Consider the following 21,300-nt stretch of genomic DNA (forward strand, 5'->3'; position numbering starts at 1 on the left):
TGAGGTCAAACGGGCAAAAGGGATCGCCCCTATGTGAACGCTCCTGCCGGCGATCTTTGCTGATTCGTTCCATATCACAGAACGACCTACACAGTCTCTTTAGTGCAAGTGCAACCAAACTACGTAGCCAGCACAAACGTGGCAAAATTCTGCAATTCTTCAATTGTGAACTACTTTCCTTGAATGAAACCATTTTTGTAATGTGCCCGAAGCATGTTTAGAGAACGACGATACAGAGAAATGTGCCTGGCTCTGGTACCTCAGATGGTAAAGGTTTCCATTCGGTGCAAGGATTTTAGATCATTTTGGCGCACTCTCTTGCTAGCCAAGAAGGCCTCTTCTGAGGTCGTGTTTGCCATCTGTCCCGCTCATGTGGCGCCTCCTCAGGGAGCTGCCTACAGCCGCTTTCGTGCCAGCCCTGCTTACGTGAATGGATAGAGGATTTCGTTCCACAAAGTTGCTGAATGGCGTGACCTTACCCAGCGCAAAGAAAAGCACCAAGGCGCTTTAAAAAACAGAAACGTGCAACGTTTTAGTTAAGGTTTCTCAGTTCCACCTACAGTTAAATCAATTATTGTGCTGCTAAAACAACAGAGGAGTAGCATGCAGATTTGATTAGTTTTGTTCTGCTTGTAATCCAAGAATTTAAATCAGACCCGTATGTTGTTCTAGTCTGTGGAAGCAGCGTGATAAGTCACAGGATGTTTTCGGTATAAAAAATAGAGAATAAAAATTGTAACATGGCTGACTGAGTCGGCCTACATTCCCATCGTTTGGTGGCAGTCAAAACATTCAAAAGCTAATTCTGATCATGATATATTCGCTACGGTGTCAAATATAATATTGTTTGAATTTGTTTTAATAGCCTTCCCTTGTGTTTTGTAGATTCTCAACCCGTACGTGTTAACCAACTCGCCCCAGTAGTCATAAACAGGAAGCAAAGCACATCTGTGATCGATAATTAGCTTCGAGATATGTCTGTGCATGGATGACAATGTCTTGTTGAAACTGGAACCTTTTCTTGTAAATAGTGATAATAGGATGAGCTTTTGTTTAGAGACTTTCAGCCACATGCATTCAGTTAAAAACCGGTTGCGACCGGTATTTTTTGCATTTGGGATGCATCATCCCAAATGCAAATATCGCAATTTAAGAAATCGCAAAATTGCGATTACTTGCATTTAAGGAATCTCAAATTGAGATTCCTTAAATGCAATGCATTAAAGTTAAAAAAATAGCGATTTCGCTAATAGGGGTCGCAAATTACCATGAAGTTGAACTTCATGGTAATTTGCAAAAACTTTGAAAAATGCACTAAAGTGCATTTTTCAAAGTTCCATTTTACACACAAACATGCCCTTAGGGCATGTGTGTGTGCAAGATGTACTCATATGCAGATTTCAGGGATGCAACAGGGTGTCCTTTTGACACCCTGGTACCCTTGAAATGGCAATCTCAATTTGCGATTCTCTAATTGAGAATCGCAAATTGAGATTGTCTTCTTATTCATTCCTATGGGCCTCTAGGCCCATAGGAATGAATGGGGAGGTATTCCTTAATTGCGACTCGCAATTTGCGAGTCGCAATTAAGGAATTTTAAGAAATCTCTATTTTTTTGTGATTTCTTCATGCATAGCATTTTGCTATTCCTTATTAGAGAATCCTTATTTTTCGCTAATAAGGAGTAGCAAAATGGGTCCTTGATGCATCTGGGGGTTTGATGCATAGCTGTGGGTGCGAGTACCGTGGAAAAAATGTCATACAGTACTAAACTCAAGCTTTGTTCTATTGTCTGGATTCTACCTCTTTGATGAGGGTCTGCAGAAAGGGTATGTCAAAAATAACGAGAAAGTATCTTTAAAATACTAAATTGCAACTGTTAATTACTTTGAATGCGTAAATACTATTTGAACAATGCATTTGGAAGGCAGTTACAAATGGCTTTGCCCGCTAAATTTGTATGATTGTTGTCTTTCCGAACTGTTGTTCTCTGTGCAGTCATTTGTTCTTCATCAGTAATGCATATTTCTAAGCGATGAGGTGTTTTACATCATGAAATGCTTGAAAGTGAATTGACATCCTGGTGGGGAAGTGGTAGAGAGTTGGACAGAGATGGTAAACTGAACTGCATCTAGGAATTTGTGTGATTTTATATTGTGAATTTAGGGTGAGATGCACTAATCTATCTTTACAAACTAGAATGTGGAAATAGCACACCAACTGGCATGACTAGTCTATTGAATATTAATAAGGCAGGTCACTATTTGTGACCACTTGTGAATGGCTGTGAATGCAGAGACAGGGCCTGATTTACAAAGGGCCTCTGCACTTGTGGCAGAGACCCTGCAGCAGTAGCGGTGGTGGGAGTGCTGCTGGGCACTGATGCGGGGCGGGGAGGGGCAGGATGGGGGCAGTAAACTACGGATTATGGCCGATTAGAGCTAAGTAAACATATAAATAAATAAAACGAACTTCGTTGCACGCGCTGCATCGCATTTGGAGATGCAGCGGGTGCAACAAAATTAGATTAATAGTCCTTTAGAACCACTCCGACTGGCATAACCAGTCTAATAAATATTTCGGAGGTCACTATTTGCGAACCCTTGTGACTGGCTGCGAATGCAGAGATAATGGCGAAAAAGTGAGGGCAGGCCTACGTCCCAGCATTTGCAGTCCCTTTACAAAGCTCCTTCAAAGCACAGATGCTGTTTTTAAAAAAGAAATATACTTTTTGGAAAAAACTCGTCAGAGCAGGCAGTGGCCCTTTGGACCCACTGCCTGCTCCCAACAAGGCCACCGACACAATTCTCAAAGCGGAAGCATCAGGTCTATAGTATATGTGAAAGGTGCTGGTCTTAGAGTTTTTGAAATAGGTATCCTTCACAGCAGTGTAATGTTCTACAAACAGGCCAGGCCCAGAAACCTGGAAGGCTAAAGTCCCAGTACTGCCCCAGCATTTTAATCTTCTCACTTGATTGATGAAATAAGAGCAGTTGACCTGGATAATAATCCCTATTGATTAAGGAGTCAGAAATTCACTCTCTTAAGACACTTTTTGGGGAATAAAAAACAATAATATCAGATGCTTTATCTACAGGCAGTGACAGAGAAACAAAATATAACAATTTTAAAAAACGTTACAGTACTGAGTGCTAGAATGTTAATGATACATTAATGGATGCAAAATACATGTATCACTAGTGTAGCACAAGTATCACATTAAGTAACAATACAGTAGCTACTGTGAAATATACAGTAGACATTAGGTAATATATAACACAGCAGCGCGTGTGAGATTACATTGGATATTCATGTGCGCTGAGCTGCAGCAGCAGCCGTACCCCTGTGGGAGACCAAGCAGGGACAGGGTATGTTGGACGGAGCCGCAAAAAGAATGGATAGAGAGAGACATAATCTGAGCTTGGCATTTTCACTTTGCTATAATTTGTTTTGTGATGTAACCAAAAAATGTTTGTATTGTACTTATCACTTGGTAATCGTACAGTTTAAAAATTAAACTAACAAAAGAGTAGCCTGACACTAAAGTTTGCTTTAGTTTTCAAAATTGTCTATGTGTACATCATTTCAGTCAGAGCATTGTTATTCATAATTTACCTTGCAAAGTACTGTTTTGCTATGTGATCCCGTCGGTGCCTCCCCTCCACTGTTATGCTCTCATCTCATGGCTGTTGTAGAGGGCTTTTGGCACTTCATCTTCCGAATCCGTGTTCTTCGAATTGAGGTGTAGCCTGTGCCTGGTCGCTATATTGTGTAAAATGGCACAAGTTGCCACCAATTTTGCAGGCACTCTCCAGAGCATGCTGGAGTGCACCTCCACTTTTGTGAAGGCACTGGAATCTTGATTTGAGCATGCCAAAGGTGCTTTTGATGACAGCTGTGGTGCGTCGATGGGCAATTTTGTAACGCCTCTCATTGTGATCTGCAAAGGGTAGCTATGGGGTCAGAACCTAAGGTCGTAACGCATATGCACTGTCACCTAGCAAAAAAAAGCTATGTTTGAGCATGGCAAGACCTGATATTAGAGAGACGCATATATGTCCTTTAGCTTATAGCATCACATCACCTAGTAAATAGCCATCATCAACCTCTCTACGTTCCGGGTGTGTTGTACTCCACTGTGCCTGATGATATATGCATCATGGATGCTCCCTAGGTATTTCACCACCATTTCTGTCATGCTATTATGGGCATCGCATACCACCTGGATGTTGAGGGAATGGGTATTTTTCCTGTTTCTGAACAGATATTAAATATGTTCTGGATGACAAATAGAAGCATTTATCCCATCTACACACCCTAATACATAGGGCAAGTTGTCGATCCTGTTAACGTTTTTTTTGTTATTGTATATTTCCTCTGCATTCTTGGGCAGGTATATGTAATTATTCATGTGTATGAGTATAGCTTCTAGGAAACTCTTAAAGAAATGTGACACCACACTTTGGGACACCCCACCAGTTACAGCAATCACCACTTGGTAACTACCTGAGGCCAAAAGGTGCAGTGAGCATAACACTTACACATGCATGGGGATGGAACTGCTGCGCAGGTTACTGCTTTCTAGATGTGGTTTCAGCATATCTATCAAATCTAATATCACGCCTATACTCAGCCTGTATTTATCATAGATTTCCTCCTCTGTCTGTTGGAATATGATAAGCCTGGTTCTAAAGATCCTCTCCTGACTCCTCATACTCTGCTGGGCAGCCAGAAATTGCATCCTCATCGTAATCACATAAAGTTCACCCAGTGCCACTTGCCTTGTCACTGAGGCTGCTGTGTCGACCCCGCAGTCCAGGATGCAGAAATATTCTTTCCAGCGCTCCTCTCCGAAACAAAAGGCAGGTTCTGGTGCCGGAATATGGCTGAAAGCGCTTGGGCATAACATCGCTGCCCTAACTTGTATAACTGGCCCCGAATCAAGAGTGTACTGGTTCCGAGCACCGGTAAACAAGATGACGCCTACCCAGAGCTGACTTGTTGCGGACTGCCCTGGTCCCAGAGCTGCGCCATAGATGGGACCTCCTATAACCATCTAACAAGTACAGTGTTTCAAAATCTGGAGACTGCACCGACCCTCATGATCATGGACGGTGGTTCTCGCTGGAGTGTGTATTTTCACTGGGCCATCGGTGTGATTGCGGAGACTGATGGAGCGACCAGATGTAATCAATCAGACTGGCGCCCCCCATTCCTGGCCTAGCCTAGGGCGCCTCATGCACAATCATCACAATCATCCTGCAACATGACCGGTAGTTAGCTTACAGTAAGACCCGGGGCACTGCATCATTAGACCAGCGGCTGGGCTCTGCAATGCTTCGAGACATGGGGCAGAGCTGACTGACGGGAGCCTGGCACCAGCTGTTGATACGGTGCCGGCAGTATCCTCCGAGAACCACAGCAGACGCTTCTGAGGCGGTGAGTGGGGAACAAAAAAACAGCCACATACGATCCCTTTGTAGGCTTTAAGGGCCCTTCTAGCACCTAATTTAATTCCCAATAAGTGCTCGACAATCTACTTTCTAATCTGAACTCGTTTAGTCTCACCCTAAAATGGCGCCCGCCTAGGTACTCTCAATGGTGTGGGAAGATGTCCTATCAGCTGAAGGGGCCCAAATGCTCTCCCAGGATAAATGACATAACTGAGTTTAACAAAGCCATAGAACTTGAGCCATGCCCAGCTGCTCAATCAAGGTGACCAGTCAGACTCAAATTGCATGACTTTAAGATGGCTGCCAAGCTTCAAACCCTTATCTATCCTACCATCCTCGCCATCTCCTCTCGCCCGTCTCTGGACTTAAAACCTTTGGTCACTTCCTGATCTTCACTCATCCGGCGGAGCCCGACCCACACGGCCGATTACCAGTGGAGCTGCACCGACAGCTATAGGGGAGATTGGCTCTGGCACACCTCTATGGCCGTCACCTACCCAGCCGTTCTTCGTACATATGTTCTCATTGCGTCCCCTGCTGTTGTTTTCTTCCTATAGACCCTTTGATCCTTTGGTCCTAGGAAGTATCTCAGTTTTGACGCCTATTTGCAGGGAATGAAACGTTCAACCGGCTGTGGAGACCTAGCCTTTTGACCATTGCCCAGTGGAGCTACCTTGTTAGCTATAGAGGAGATGGGCTGTGGACTTCCCCCCCGGACGTCACCTACCCAGCCGGACATTGGGCAGACTTTCCTTCGTCTCTCCACTGTATCACCTCCCTGTTTCCCTTTTACCATACCCTTCTATCCCTTCTACGCACCACTAATCAACAGATGTAACTAGTAATCTTATGTATTTTTTTGTAACAATGTTTTTTTAAATTTTTTGTAACCGATGAAACTTTCCTCATGTAAAGTGCTCTAATACCTCCGGTTCTAGCCAGCGCAATATAAAACTCAAGTAAATAAAAATCCCTAATGTATTCTGGGCCAGCTTTTATAGTTTGCATACTGTTACCACATGAATGGAATCAGTGCAAAATTGCATATGCAAACAGGCATTTTAGTGACTAGTCACAAATTGCGACGCCCTCGAACATACGGTTTGCAACTCACAAATATTGATTCTATATTTGAGAGTTGCATAAAACGGTTGCTAATAATTCCGAATTGCAAATTGGTCACATTGCTATTTTGGGATACTGAATGGTGTTTGTACATACCGAAGCACTAGTTCTTTCTCAGCAAGTAGGTTTGCAACCAATTTGTGAGTCACAAATCATTCTTACATCTGGTCCTAAAAGAGTTGATGGCAGTTTTTTATGCTACCACACTCAAAGAAAACAAATAAGAACTGCAGGTGTCAATTTTCACAAAACCATGTCTGGGATTGCCAATCTTGTTTGGCCTCATTTTCTAGATATTCAATTTTAGACTCTATGGTGGCAATTAAGGCGAATGTTCAACCTTCAAATCAACGGCATATCTGTATCGTGTCTTTGTGTGCCTGCACGGACTGTTCACCTGCCATCATTCGATTCTGCAGGGTCCCACGTCACTTTCAGTAACAGAGATCCTGCCTTTTATCTCCACCACTGCTTCCTCAGTGGAGGACATTTTATACTCGATCTAGTGTGGTGCTTTTAATATGGCTGTTAACCTGGATTACCCCTCGTTTCTTTGTATCTCCACCTGTCACTGAGATTTTCGCGCATGATTTTCCATGCACCACCCATTTGAGAGAAGAAATAATCCTTGCTCCACTTTGTGCACTGCTTTATGTCTTTGGGCAGCATCACTGCTTACCAGGATCATCAAGAGCCAGCGAGGCAATGTACCTGCAGAGTGATCATCTTCATTCAGTGGAGGACGGAAAAACCCGGCACTGCGGTGATCTTACACAGCACACTTCTCTTTGTGGTCACTCCTCCCCAAACTGTGTTTGCCCCACTATTTTCCACTGGCCCCCTCGGAATCCAGTTCTGGCTAGGAAGTCTCCAGGTGACAATATATCTCAAGATGAGCCTTACTTCAAGCTTCAGAAGAATCATCACTCTTAGAATGGTACTGATGTTTGTCTATCTTTCCCTGACGCAACTGATGACCACAAGATTGTTCCGAAGCAGTTGGCAGGAATCAAAGACGCTCCCCGATCGAGGTGCTGCCATCTCCCTGCCCGTCGGGCTGCTGGTACCGGGACCTGACTCTTGCCCTCTGAGAGAATGAACGGTCTTGATGCCAAAGCTGCATTCGAACCCACAGCGATCGCAAGCATCTCAGAGGCCCACTATGGCCAAAATATGAAATTAATAATTTTTAGGCTTGAATGTTATGTTATAACAGGATTTGTAGCGCGCACTGTTAGTCAAGACTGTCCTGGCGCGTATGAATGATATTCATGTTTTATGCCAATTCCTGCCAATTCCTTCGGGTGGCACAAACATCACCATATGACACAATTTGCGAGGGGTTGAAAACTTGACATAGACATTTTTTCAGAAAAACTTTATCCATTTCAACATTACAAGCTTCAAAGGTACAGGGTCACTATATCACACGCGATATATCACTTGTGAAAAATATCTCAATTAATGTATCAACCTGACCACAATGTGACACAGTACATCAGGGGTGTATTACAGGGAGTGCCCCAGGGCGTTTGCACTTTGGTATTACAGAAAGGGCCGCAGGCGCACAATAAGTGCCAGTGCTATACGCAGGGAGCGTTCCCTCATTTGCATGGGGAATCCCTGTGCCTATGAGGCAAAGCAGCTCTCAGGAGGCGCACTGACAGTGCGCCAACTAAAAGGTGACACACTGTCTGTGCACCCCCGAGAGAAGCCCTCTGGAAGGGGGAAATTGAGTCCTAGAGACTCCCTAGACATCACCTTGCAGGCGGATGCAGTCTGGGAATGCCTGGGAGATCTCTAATACCCTTTGAAAGTGCTGCCTGCACAGTGAATACAGACCAGCTTTAAAGTAGCCGCTCTGTTCTTCACAGGAATGTGCTGCCAAAAGATCTAACTTAGTTATCATCCCACATTACTTTATCAATAGAATGGGTACCTCAAATTACTGCAATAACGTGTTTTTTTGTTTTAGCCTGTACTTTTTTGTTCCAGTGAGAAAATCTAGATTAAAGAGAGAATAGCGAATATTCAGCCTGATTCATGAAACCCGAATTCTGCGATTATTAAATTGCGATTTACAGCGAATCGCAATTTAGAAATCGCAGACCGGCATTCATCAAAATTAGCGAGAAAATAAAGCAATTCGCACACGGCCGCAAAAAGCGTTAGCGATTTTTAAAAATCGCAGATAAATCGCTATTTCCGTCAAAATCCGTGTAGGAATTACGATATCGCAAATTGCGAGATCGCTAAATGCGATCTCGCAATTAGCGAGATCGCAAAAACGGGAAGTCGCATTTCGAGCGCAGTGATGACATCACAACCAGGAAGCAGGCAGTTCCCACCCCCATTCAGAACAGTGAGGCTGATCTCGAGGCTGCATCTCACAGAGCTCCTTCCAGGACACCTCCAAACTTCCAAATACTTTACCTTTGTGACTGCAGCAATGGCAGAGGATGGAGCACCAGGGCCCAGTGACACCGGGCGCAAGCGGAAGCTCAAATTCTCTGAGCAGGAGTTGGAGCACCTGATTGACGGAGTGGTTGAAAACCACCCAAAACTTTTTGGAAAGGACTCCAGGAGAGTGCCTGAGGCGGAGAAACGCTGACTCTGGCTTGGGATAGCCGCAAAAGTCAACGCTGTGGGCGTGACACACAGGTCGCTCGAGGAGCTTAAAAAGAGGTGGTACGACCTCCGAGGTCGTGCCAAGGAGAGGGTGGCAGAGAGGCTGGGCAAGACCCTGGCTACTGGAGGCGGAGAGCCTACAGTCCCTCCCAACACCCCCTTGGAGGACCGCGTGGAGGACACACTTGAGCAAGAGGCGTGCATAGGGGTCATCAATCTGGACTCATCCAGACCCACCCAAGACAGCCAAGGTAAGTGGCATGCGACTGCAACCCTGTCCCCTAACAATGGCCATGACCCTATAGCCTCCCATAATCATCCCAAGTCATGCAATCCATGCACATTAGGTCATGCCCAAAAGCATTGTGGGACATGTAGTCTGCCCACAATGTACAAGAACCCCAATGCAGCCAGACATGTCCCAAAGTACGCAATGCCACAGCCAGTCAGGGAATGTAAGCCAGCATGCATGTAGCAACTGCACGTGTGACAGATACATGCAATTAATCTACGTCCACTTCCCCTCACAGGTGGCGCTGACAACAGCAGCGACAGCGACAGGCTGCTCATTGACGAGGCACCAGAGGATGCAGAGGAGGTGCCAACAGCCACACATCCTGCACCATCAGGCACTGCACCTATCCCCGCAGCCAGGGTACCACCATCTGCGCCAGCACCATCAGGCGCTGCACCTATCCCCGCACCCAGGGCACCACCATCTGCGCCAGCACCATCAAGCGCAGCACCATTGACAACCACAACTCCACCACCAGCGGGACCCTCTACATCTGGTGCTGCTAGTGCGGTGACAGTGCGCACACCCACTGTGGCCAGCCAGCACAGCAGGCATGGCAGGGCTCGCCAGCAAAACACAGCATGCAGCGGCAGGAGGGGGATAGCTGTGCATGTGCCAGGCCTCAGCATAGAGCGCCGGATGCTACGTATCCCCCAACTGCAGGCACGACGGCAAGGGGCGATCCAACTGCAGCTCCACAACATTGGCCGCAATATGGCAAATGTGGCCGACAGGATGGAGCGCATGACGACTGCCATGGAGGCCAACACTGCTGCGATCATCTCGCAGTGCAACACTGCCCGCCACCGCCAGCTACTTACGCGGCTATCAGCCTACACGCGCTCAAACTATGTCATTGGGAATGCCACCTCCCAGCTCTCACGTCGCTCCCTGGCTATGCAGCAGCAGCAGGTGCATTGCTGCGAGGATGTGGCACGAGTCTTGGAGCAGGTCACCAGTGCCGTACTGGCACTTCATCCTACAGGCCCAGCAAATGTTGGTGGGGACGACACCAGTGAGGGCACCTCCAGTGTCAGCAGCCTGTCTGCCTCACAGGTCGGTATGCTACGCCGCAGCACCAGGCCCACTGCGGGGTCACGTGCCGTCCCAGAGGAAGAGCCAGAGAGGCGATTGGGTGCCGCGCGCCGGGGGCGCACTTGACTGTAATGTACATTGGCAGGGGCTTGCTGATGATACAAGCATGTCCTGTGAATTATTTGGAGCAGTATGGCGCAATACTGCTCGCATGTAAAGAATAGCAAAATTACATTATTATTGTGCCTTCAACAATAATATTTATTCTAGCATCATACATCGGGCTCCTGTCATTATTTCCATTGGCATGCAATTGTGATTTGTTGGGTGAGGAGAGTGGGTGCACTGGAAACTGTTCATTGTGATGTGGTTGCGGCGTCTGTGTCCTTCAGCTGGGTTCTCCCCGCGTGCATGACGCACATGTGCAGGTGGCCGGTCATCCCCTTCCAACTCACTGCCAGAGATCTCTACAGGTATCCGGCGCTTGGTAGCAATGTTGTGTAGTATTGCACACACAGCCACAATGCGGCAGCACACATCAGGACTGTAGTACATGGCCCCACCAGTCTTGTGCAGTATGCGGAATCTGCTCTTCAGTAGCCCAAATGTCCTTTCAATGCAATTCCTTGTGCGTATGTGTGCTACATTGTAGCGCCGTTGCTGTGGTGTAGCAGGGTTGAGGTATGGGGTGAGGAGGTATTCACGGAGGGCATAGCCACTGTCACCTGAATGAGAGCATCAGAGGGTGAGTGCCTGTGCAGCGCAGCTACTTCATCGCAGTGTAACATTGTGGGCCAAGTGTACTTACCAAGTAGGTGTCCTTCACCAAAGTCTCCCCTGGCCAGTCGTGTGTGGAGGCCGCAGTGCCGGAATATGAAGGAGTCATGTGTACTCCCCGGGTACTGTGCCACTATGTCCGTGATGTATGTCTTAGCATTGCACACCATCTGGATGTTGAGGGAGTGGTAGGACTTGCGATTGCGGTACATGTACTCCGTTGCAGCTGGTAGGCAGATGTGGATGTGGGTACAGTCAATGCATCCTATCACATGTGGGAAATGCGCAACATTGTAGAATTGATGCTTGGTGTCATCCAAATCCTGTTGGCTGGTGGGAAATTTGATGTGGTGGTGTAGCTGGGTCAGCATTGCATCTAGGAAACTCCTTAGGCAGCGGGACATGGTGGGCTGGGATATCCCCCCAGCAGCCGCAACTATCCACTGGAAGCTCCCGGAGGCCAGTAGGTGCAGGCTGCACAATACCTGGACATGTGTGGGCACGGCATTGGTCCGCCTTGTTGGGTGCTGCATCAGGGGGTGAAGGTCCTGAATTAGCTTGATAATCATTGGCCCATTCAGTCGGTACTTTGCGTATATTTGCTCTCTGGTTTGGCCCAGCAGGGTGACCCGCTGGCGGAATATCCTCTCCTGGATTTTGCGTCTCCTCCGTGCTGCTCGCTGTAGCATTCGCCGCCTGACCACCATGTACAGTCCTGGCATTGTGAGACTCCTAATGCTGCTGCTGCATCTCCTTAAGTGTGTTTGGTCAGGCCTGCACCTGTTACTGATTGGTCAACGGTTTTTCAATTTTTTTTTCAATGGCTTGGATGGTTACCACCTGCTTTGGGTTGTCCTTAAATTGCGCCTCGCAAGCTGCGATTTAGGGTTTTCGCAATTCGCGATTTTTCATGATTAGGGATTGCGATTGTTTTGCGATTTCGCTATTTAATTCGCAGAATCCGAGGTTTCTCGCAATTTCCGATTCGCTAATGTTCTACTGCCGGGATTCTGCGAATGTTTTTGCAATTTCGCTAATCTGTGTTTTTTCTTCTAGAATACCGATTTAGTAAATTGCGCTCGCAATTGCATTTTCGCAGCTATTGCGCTCGCAATTTTGCTTCATGAATCAATCCTATTGTTTCTAAGTTTAGAGTAAGTAGTGAAAAATACACTTCCTAGTCAAAAACAAAACTGATGTCATGAAGAAATGAACCACCATGTGTTCAGTTTTGTTACATAAATCCACTTATACATAAAATTAAAAGTCATTTATTTGCTATTATTCAAGTGGAGTTTTTCAGAATTCCCTAATTGTGTTAGTTAAATGAGTTGTCCAAGGAGTGCCACAGCTGTATAATAGAGAACTCCTTTTTCACATTTAAAGCACTTTCCCAATCCTCGTCTTATAAAATACGTCAAATGAATAGATAACGGATATTCGTAAGGAAATGTCTAAAGAACGCGTTTTGTTTGTTCCTTGGCAGATCTGCCCTCTGGGGGCTATATCCAGGAATCCCGTGTCCACTGCTCGTACCTGTGTGAGGCGGGGGAAGACTGCTGCGATGTGATGGCCAGCTGCAAGTGCGGCACTCACACCGGCCAGTTTGAGTGCATCTGCGAGAAGGGGTACTTCGGCAAAGGACTGCAGCACGAGTGTACAGGTAAGTGTGTGCCCATGTGCTTTACAATCACATCATGAGATACAAATGTGAGACTGTGCGGAGAACTGCTTCAAGGCCTCTTGCTGCTTTCTCAGGCGGGGGTTTACTCATCAATAATGCAGCAGGTGCAGTGACACCGAGGCTCAGAGTTCTTCGATCTCCACTGCACCCCAATTATATCTGTTTTTAATTCTAAGTAAGTAAGTAACTGAGCTTGTAAAGCGCCTGGTTACACTAGCCAGTGTGTCCCGGCGCTGTACCGCTGAGGAACCCATCCTGGCCTGTTCCTGTGAGGCGCCCACTCCTGGGCACCCCAAGGTGAAGCCAGGCATCCTTAGCGATTAGGGCCGCTGTGGAGATTAAGCAAGCTATTGCCCAGAGTTGCAGAGTGGGACCGATTATTAGAGTAGGCACCGTGGCGAGAATTATCGGGTCCGGGGACATTGAGCCCAAGACCCTGCCGCGACAGGAATTGAACCCTGGTCCCGGGTCAGATATCTGCATCAGGGTCTGCCGCTCTAACCAGTGAGCCACACTTCTCCACCAATTGCCAAACCATATTTCTTGCTTGCATACTGCCAATGATCCCAAGAGCCAATTGTTATGTATGGCTCGCATTGAGATGATCTATTGTTTATTTCAGTTTCTGTATCTCATAACCCACTGCAATGACGTAGCAACAGTTGATAACACAACTTGCTATTCTATGTCATAAAGCCTTCTGGGTCAGGCTGACAGGGCTCTCTGCTTGTCGGATGTATGACGGGACTCCGCATGCATTTTCCATGCATGCCTTTACTCCGCTGTCACTACCCCGACTGTGACGTTACCACGATTTCCTTTACCACACAAGTTGTTACAATGACTTGCCTTGGGGGGGCGCCTGACTTTGGAATAGAATAAATTACTATTTCATCTGCAGTTAGTGTATCCATAGAGAGGGTGTTGGACTTAAAATCCAGCACTAGTCCAAAAATGCACCCCCTACAGCAAGTCATTGTAACAACTTGCGTGGTAAAGGAATGCATGGTATTGTTGTGACTGAAGAGTAAAAGCAGTTGTGGTTCTTCCTGCAAGGTAAAGGATGTTTCCCCGGATTGTCTGTTTTGACTGAAAGCAGAAAGCACAGATGCAGGCTGGGGAAGGAAATCAGAGAAGGTGGTGGGGGTTGTTCTAAGATTGTAGGTAAGTGTTTATTTTTGTTTGGGACAGAGACACAAAACAGAAGCCATATTATGTATAGCTCCCCATTACTCCCCTGCCACTGCATAGCAGTTCAAGGCAGGGGCCGATGATTTTGGGGGGCAATATATGATATTAAATTATGTATGGATAAAAAGTTAATAATAAGGATGTTTTTTCACCTTGGGGTTCTGAGTGACATCATAGAAAACTTGAGCTTCGCTCTTTGTCTATTTGATGTCTCTTAGATGCCCTCAATGAAAACCATCCCCATAATTCATTGTTACCCATCTACAATTCTATATATTATTCAAGTTATATATGGCTCTCATAGAAAGCCTCTTTTGTTGGTAACTCACTGCTATGATGTAGCAACAGTTGTTAACAAAACACGTTGCCCACTATTGCTACGTCATAAAGGTCTTCCAGGCCAGTCTGACAACAGCGCTGCTTGTCTGTTTTGACTAAAGCACAGAGTACAGTTGCAGGAGGGGTTGGTTAAGGATTGCAGGTGAGGTATTTTTTTTTCATTCAGATTCTGAACTAGGCAGAAGGGAAAGCACAGAGAGTAGTGTGGGTGGATGGCGGGAGATCAGGTATTTTTATTTTTATTCGGGCCAAGAAGGAGAGGTCATATTATAAATGGCTCTGCCATTACTTCTCTATCCCTGCATAGTAGTTGAGCACAGGGGCAGGTGATGTTGAGTGCCATACAAACATAAAATTATAAATGAGTTCTGAGTGACATCATTAACAACTCTAGCTTCTCTCTCATTGTCTATTTGATGTCACGTCAAACCCCTTGTTGGAAAAAGACATCACCGTAAATCACTGTTATATATATATATATATATATATATATATATATATATATATATATATATATATATATATATATATATATATATATATATATATATATATATATATATATATATATATATATATATATATATATATATATATATATATATATATGTGTGTGGCTCACTGGTTAGAGGCGGCAGACCCGAGAGCAGAGGACAGCCCGGGACCAGGGTTCGATTCCCGGCGTGGCAGGTTTCTGGACCAGGGTCAGCGGACTCGATAATTCTCTCGCCTCGGTGCCCACTCTGATCAGCGATCACACTCGGCAACTCTGGGCATTAGCTTGCCTCATCTTCACTAACAGCCCCACCAGACCGCCGGGGATGCCTGGTCTCACCCTGGAGATACCCATTAAGGGACCATCTGTCAGGGAAGCCAGGATGGGTTTCGCAGCGGTCGGAGTGCCTTGGGACCCTACGGGTAAGTAGTGCGCTATATAAATGCCTATACATTTACATTTATATATATATATACCCTAAATAAAGCGTGGGCAACTACAATCTGAAATATAACCATCTCGCATTCAACTGGAATTCTCTTTGGTGAAAAGCACTTCAAAGAAACAGTTGAGCATTTGCAGTGGGTGATATGAGGTACTCCATGGTTGAATGCAGTGACTTAGTATGCATCAGAGTGATGATGAGGGCATTTTTATGTTCCAGTTTATACCATTAGAGCCCACATTTAGAAATCGTACAAGTGTAGGTAACTGAATTGCCCAGGACATCCCATTGCTTAAATTTCACCTATACTGATATACCAATACTCAGCTAACAATAATGTACCACACCTTGTTGACAATACTCTTTCCCCTTTGGTGTTAAACCTGAAATCATATGTCAGGGATACAAAGGATTTCCTCATGAAAATAAGAGACTTGCAGTGGAATCCAGGCTACTTGCTTGTAGTACTTGACATCAACAGCTTGTACACAATAATTGAACACCAACAGGGTTTACAAGCAATAAGACATGCTCTAGAACAGCGCCAGGTGCGATTTGCTAGACACAACCTGATGATACTGGAATTTGTTGAATTCTGCTTAACCCACAATGTTTTCCTGTTTGAAGAACAATTGTATTTACAAAAGTCAGGGACGGCGATGGGCACCTGCTTCGCTCCCAGCTACGCAAATCTTTTCGTGGGCTGGTGGGAGGAGCAGGTGCCCAGGAGCTGCAGGGTTGGGCAGGAGGTGGGAACTACCGTGTGCTGGCATCGGTATATCGATGATCTCTTCATCGTTTGGAACAGTAATACTGAAACAGCCACCGAATACATCAAACTGCTCAATGATAACAGTCTCAACTTACACTTTTCGGGTTCTATTAGTCCGGTGGCAGCGGAGTATTTAGACCTGAAGGTGTTTGTTGAAGATGGGCAGCTACACACTAGCCTGTTCAGAAAAGAGACTGCTGGCAATTCAACACTCTTTGCCAGCAGCAGCCACCCACCACAATTTATCAACAGTATTCCCTACGGAGAGCTCTTGAGACTCCGTAGGAATTGTCCCAGGGATTCGGACTTTGAGGCGGCTGCCTCGGAATGCATATCCCGCTTCAAGGTAAGGGGATATGGTGAAGACCTATTACATGACACGCTGAGAAGAGTTAAAAAGATACCGAGAGGGAGTTTGCTCACTGCCAGACCGGATGGATCAGGCCGTGATGTGAACAAAAACACCAATGTCAATAAATTCAGAATGATCACCCCCTACTCCACAGGGGCGAATGACCTGAAAAGAATGCTTAAAAAGAACTGGCATATCTTGCAAACGGATACTGTACTAAAAGATGATCTTCCCCCCAATCCACTAGTGACATTCAGTAAAGCCAGGTCTGTGGGTGACATGCTCGTCACAAGTCATCTGGAAAAACCCCTTCCAAGGGTAAACACCTTGAAAGATCAAAAAGGGTTTTTCCCCTGTGGGAGATGTAAAGCCTGCTCGAACAGCAGGAGGGTTCTCTCGTACATTATACCAGACACAGGAAGGAGCATGCCCATTAGAAAATTTATCACCTGCAGTACGCAATATGCGGTTTACTGTCTGCACTGCCCGTGTGGCTTGCGCTACATAGACAGCACGATTAAAGAACTGAAACTGAGGGTTATGGAAAACTTGAGAGCCATCGACAAAGCAGACCCCAGTTACCCAGTGGCCCGCCACTTTGCGGAGGTCCATGGACGTGACCGTAAATTGCTACAATATTACGGTCTAGATACCATACCCCCTAACGTGAGGGGTGGAGATCGCCTGAGACGACTCCGTAGACTGGAATCTAGGTTCATCATAGATCTCTCTACGAAGCACCCCAGGGGCTTAAATGCAGGGGAAGAGATGGCGTTCCACCTGGGAAAATAGGATCATAAAGTACTGTGTAGGTCATATAAAGTGTGAAATACTTCCCCACCAGTAAGAAACATCAGTGGAGTATTGTAGTAAGAATCCTAGGTGATCAGATAATGTATAAAGGGTCTTCAATGCAGCTGTAATGAGATGTTGAATGTGACGCATGCTGAAGTACCTGTTTGTTTGTTTTACAATGAAATACTTAATTGTTTTTCAAGAACATATAATTTGGCTCACCATCTTCGCACTATCTGTACGCTCATGAGATCAGGGCCCTTTAATATGTTGAATGGACCTTGATCAAGTATACTGGAATTTGTTCCTTTGCCTAGAACTCACCTATGCAAAGGATTTGAATAATGTTGTGTCCCAAGGTTTTATAATCTTATTTACATAACAATGTGGATGAATCTATATCCAGCTATGGAGTTGTACAGTTTTGCGATTCACTCGGTAACATAAGATGCTATGTGCCTGCAGTAGTAGGTGGACTATTACCTGACATATTAGATAGAGGACCTTAGCCAATCCACAGCTTTATTTTATTCTGTTTATGTCATAAACATTATAATTTTTGTGTATACCCACTTCCTGTATGGATTTGCCCATCTATGGGCTCTATTGCATAACCTGTAATTATCTTTAGGTTGCACATATTGACATTCAAAGATGGCGCCCACAGCGACCACAGTGGGGTTGTCCTCTGTCTATTTCTATGGCTGTGACAAGAAAGCGACAATGTCTTATATAATCCACCTAAAAGTGTAAAATGTTGTTACCACACTGACGAAGACAGCACGCCGAAACGCGTTTGTGGAGAGTGCTTGCGAGAAATAAACCTGCACGCTAGAAAGTAACCTTCGAGTGCTGTTGTCTTCTTCATATACGAGGAGGAGTTGGAGCGTTATATATATATATATATACATATATACGCTAAATAAAGCGTGGGCAACTACAATCTGAAATATAACCATCTCGCATTCAACTGGAATTCTCTTTGGTGAAAAGCACTTCAAAGAAACAGTTGAGCATTTGCAGTGGGTGATATGAGATACTCCATGGTTGAATGCAGTGACTTAGTATGCATCAGAGTGATGATGAGGGCATTTTTATGTTCCAGCTTATACCATTAGAGCCCACATTTAGAAATCGTACAAGTGTAGGTAACTGAATTGCCCAGGACATCCCATTGCTTAAATTTCACCTATACTGATATGCCAATACTCAGCTAACAATAATGTACCACACACTCAAGGAATGCATGTAAAATGCACAAGAGCAGTAGTTCTTAACATTTTGAGTTCTGTGGAACCCCACTGAATCATTACTGGAATCTGGGAACCCCCATAGAGTCATCACTGGAAGCTGGGGGCCCCTGACCTAAGCAAGTTCCATGATTCGAGCCTCAAAACAATATAGAAAAATACAAAAACAAGTATACGCCAAACAGATGTTCAAACATTTAAATATTTTGTTCAATTCACAATTGAATATAAAAAAAAGGTTTCACATCTTTAGATTTAATTCTTTAACTTGAATATACTTTATTAATTTGAATGCATTAATTTTAATATTACTTTATTTGGTAACACAGTCCTCGGACCACAGGTTAAGAACCACTTCACCGGAGGACAAAAACATGACAAGAGGCCAGCAAATAATGAACCAATCAAAGACCTCATATTTATGCATTTATATGGCACTAAAACCTGTTTTGAAAAGTAGCCTAATGCTAAAACGCGCACTTTCTGTGCGTGGTGACTTAAAATGTGTAGTCTTGTTAGCTTTTCTGAAGGTCATTTGATGCCCATTTGTGGATATTACGTGGGCGATGTTTGTGGGATTTACCTCTATGGCATATACTTTCCTGTGTTTCTGACAGGAAATGCCAGTCAACATTGTGAAAGCAAAAGGCTTATGGCTGTGGGTAGCACGAATTTTGCCAAGAATGTACATTCGACAAAGATGAGAAGCAAAGGTGCACTGCAAAGATTTCAGTGTTCAGACACAATTGTAAAGACGTACCAGATGTCAGGAGGTCTGGCTCACAATGCAACCACAACTTTGCACTGATCACTCTTTCTTTTTTGGTAGACCACACACTATCCTTCATAAATACCACTGGAATGTAAACTACCTGTAAATGAATTGCAGTGAGAGAGACCAAACCGTACAGTTGAAATGCTTATGATGTTACCTTCCATTTATGAAACCACTGATGTAGTAAGTGAAAGCTATTCATACCAAGTTCGTCGCAGTCAGTAGGGTTTGGCTCTATTTGAAAGCTGAGATGCTGAGTGTAAGAGAACAGACTTTTTTTTATACAAATGTTTGTGTTCTACAAAGTATCTCTACTTGGAAAATTGGGTGATTTTTACTTCTTGAAGTAATGGAATCTTGTCATTGCTCTTTCCGCTGATGGTTAAAATGGATATTTATTTGTTAAATTTGAGGATTTGTGGATAGTGGATTAAAATTCAGGGATAATAGTTGTGCTTTTCATTTGGTAAATCACCATGAAATAATGGTTGGGGGTTTTGCTCCTTCACTTATGACTGGTCGGTACAGAACGTTAGCCTTATATTATCTACCTAATTCTCGCCTACATTTGAATAACTATTTCGATTTTTCTAGTGATATTTTGAATCAGTTATTTTTTGGTTTGTGCCCATATTTTTGCAATTGAATTTCCTTGTTATTGATGTCTGCCCATCTTTGTGCAAACTGTACTGCTGTAAGACCTTGGCTTACAAGAATGGTAATCAAACTGCCAGTGGATATGACTGACGGATGAGAAAGGTGTTTCTTCTGCCTAAGTAATCCAAATAACATAGACAGTGAAGGTCCTGGTCAGACATTCATGTGGGATCTTTGGCCGTAAGTGCTAAGCTATTTTGCAGTTACAAAGCTTCTGACTCACTAAATCATAACCTTTGTGACTGCAAAATACTGTTTGATATGTACCAAACCAAATAATAATTTGGTAACATATTACAAAATGAACCGCAAATTGGGTGTGCAAGTATATGTTTAGAAGGAGTGTGTTTAAGGTGTACACTCCAAAATAGCGATTCACAATGGGATGTGTTAATGTCCTGCTACTGCAATTTAGTCCCAAAACATTTATATTTTACCAACTACACAAAAGGTAATGGTAACCTATTTGCAATCAGGCAGGGGTTCATAAGCCCCCCCCCCCCTTTATGAATGTTGACCAAAACATTTTTGGAGTCAGCAGTGGTCCTGAGACCACTGAAATACTCTTAGAAATAGTTTGTTAAACTTTTTTTCCCAAGCATCCTATCTATTTAAGGAAAACAGTTTGCTTTTTAAAAAACAAAATGGCTAATTTATTTAAAAGTATTCGCAGATATAGTGGTCTACTGATGTCAGCAGACCATCAACTCTATGATGGCAGGAAATCACTGAGTCTCAATTTATGACCTACCTCATTAGTATTCAAGAGGTAGGTCGAATTTCGACGCACTATGTTTCAGTATTTTGTGAATGAATTGGCCTATTAGAACATAGGTCAGTTTGCAAAATACCATAGTATTCTCAAAAAGTTGATGCACAAATTGCAACCACTTTTAGCAAATCTCATCTTAGTGCATCTGAACCTTTGTCCTTTTTCATGATTTCTACTGTTCCCATTGACTTGCATTAAATGTTTTTTCCTGTGGAATAGTTAACTTTTTTTGCAGTAACTCCTGGACTACTTCTTTTTTCATTTAGATAGTATTTTGCCTATTATGTTTATATCTTCTTATGGTAACTAGATTTGCACTTTTATTTTTTTTAATACTTAACTCCCTAAAGAAATTCGAATATATCCTTGGAGAAAACTGGTTATAACCTTGGGGTCCTTTAGTTTAGGCATTGTAAGACATTGACCGCTGCCAGAGGATTGTGTGTCTGTCTTTTATTT

The 21,300-nt window shown here is 44.3% G+C and overlaps 1 protein-coding gene across 2 annotated transcripts in view; it reads left to right on the forward strand.

Annotated features, from left to right (window-relative positions):
* Positions 1 to 21,300, forward strand: part of SVEP1 (sushi, von Willebrand factor type A, EGF and pentraxin domain containing 1) — a 1,018,759-nt gene that overhangs the window by 194,356 nt on the left and 803,103 nt on the right. For both annotated transcript variants that reach the window (XM_086962106.1, XM_086962105.1), the window contains exon 3: positions 12,800 to 12,976. In XM_086962106.1, the coding sequence (XP_086818232.1) occupies positions 12,800 to 12,976 (177 nt within the window). The remainder of the gene's footprint in view (positions 1 to 12,799; positions 12,977 to 21,300) is intronic.

The sequence above is a fragment of the Lissotriton vulgaris genome, chromosome 3_1 (genome assembly GCF_964263255.1).
Source record: "Lissotriton vulgaris chromosome 3_1, aLisVul1.2, whole genome shotgun sequence".
NCBI lineage: Eukaryota > Metazoa > Chordata > Amphibia > Caudata > Salamandridae > Lissotriton > Lissotriton vulgaris.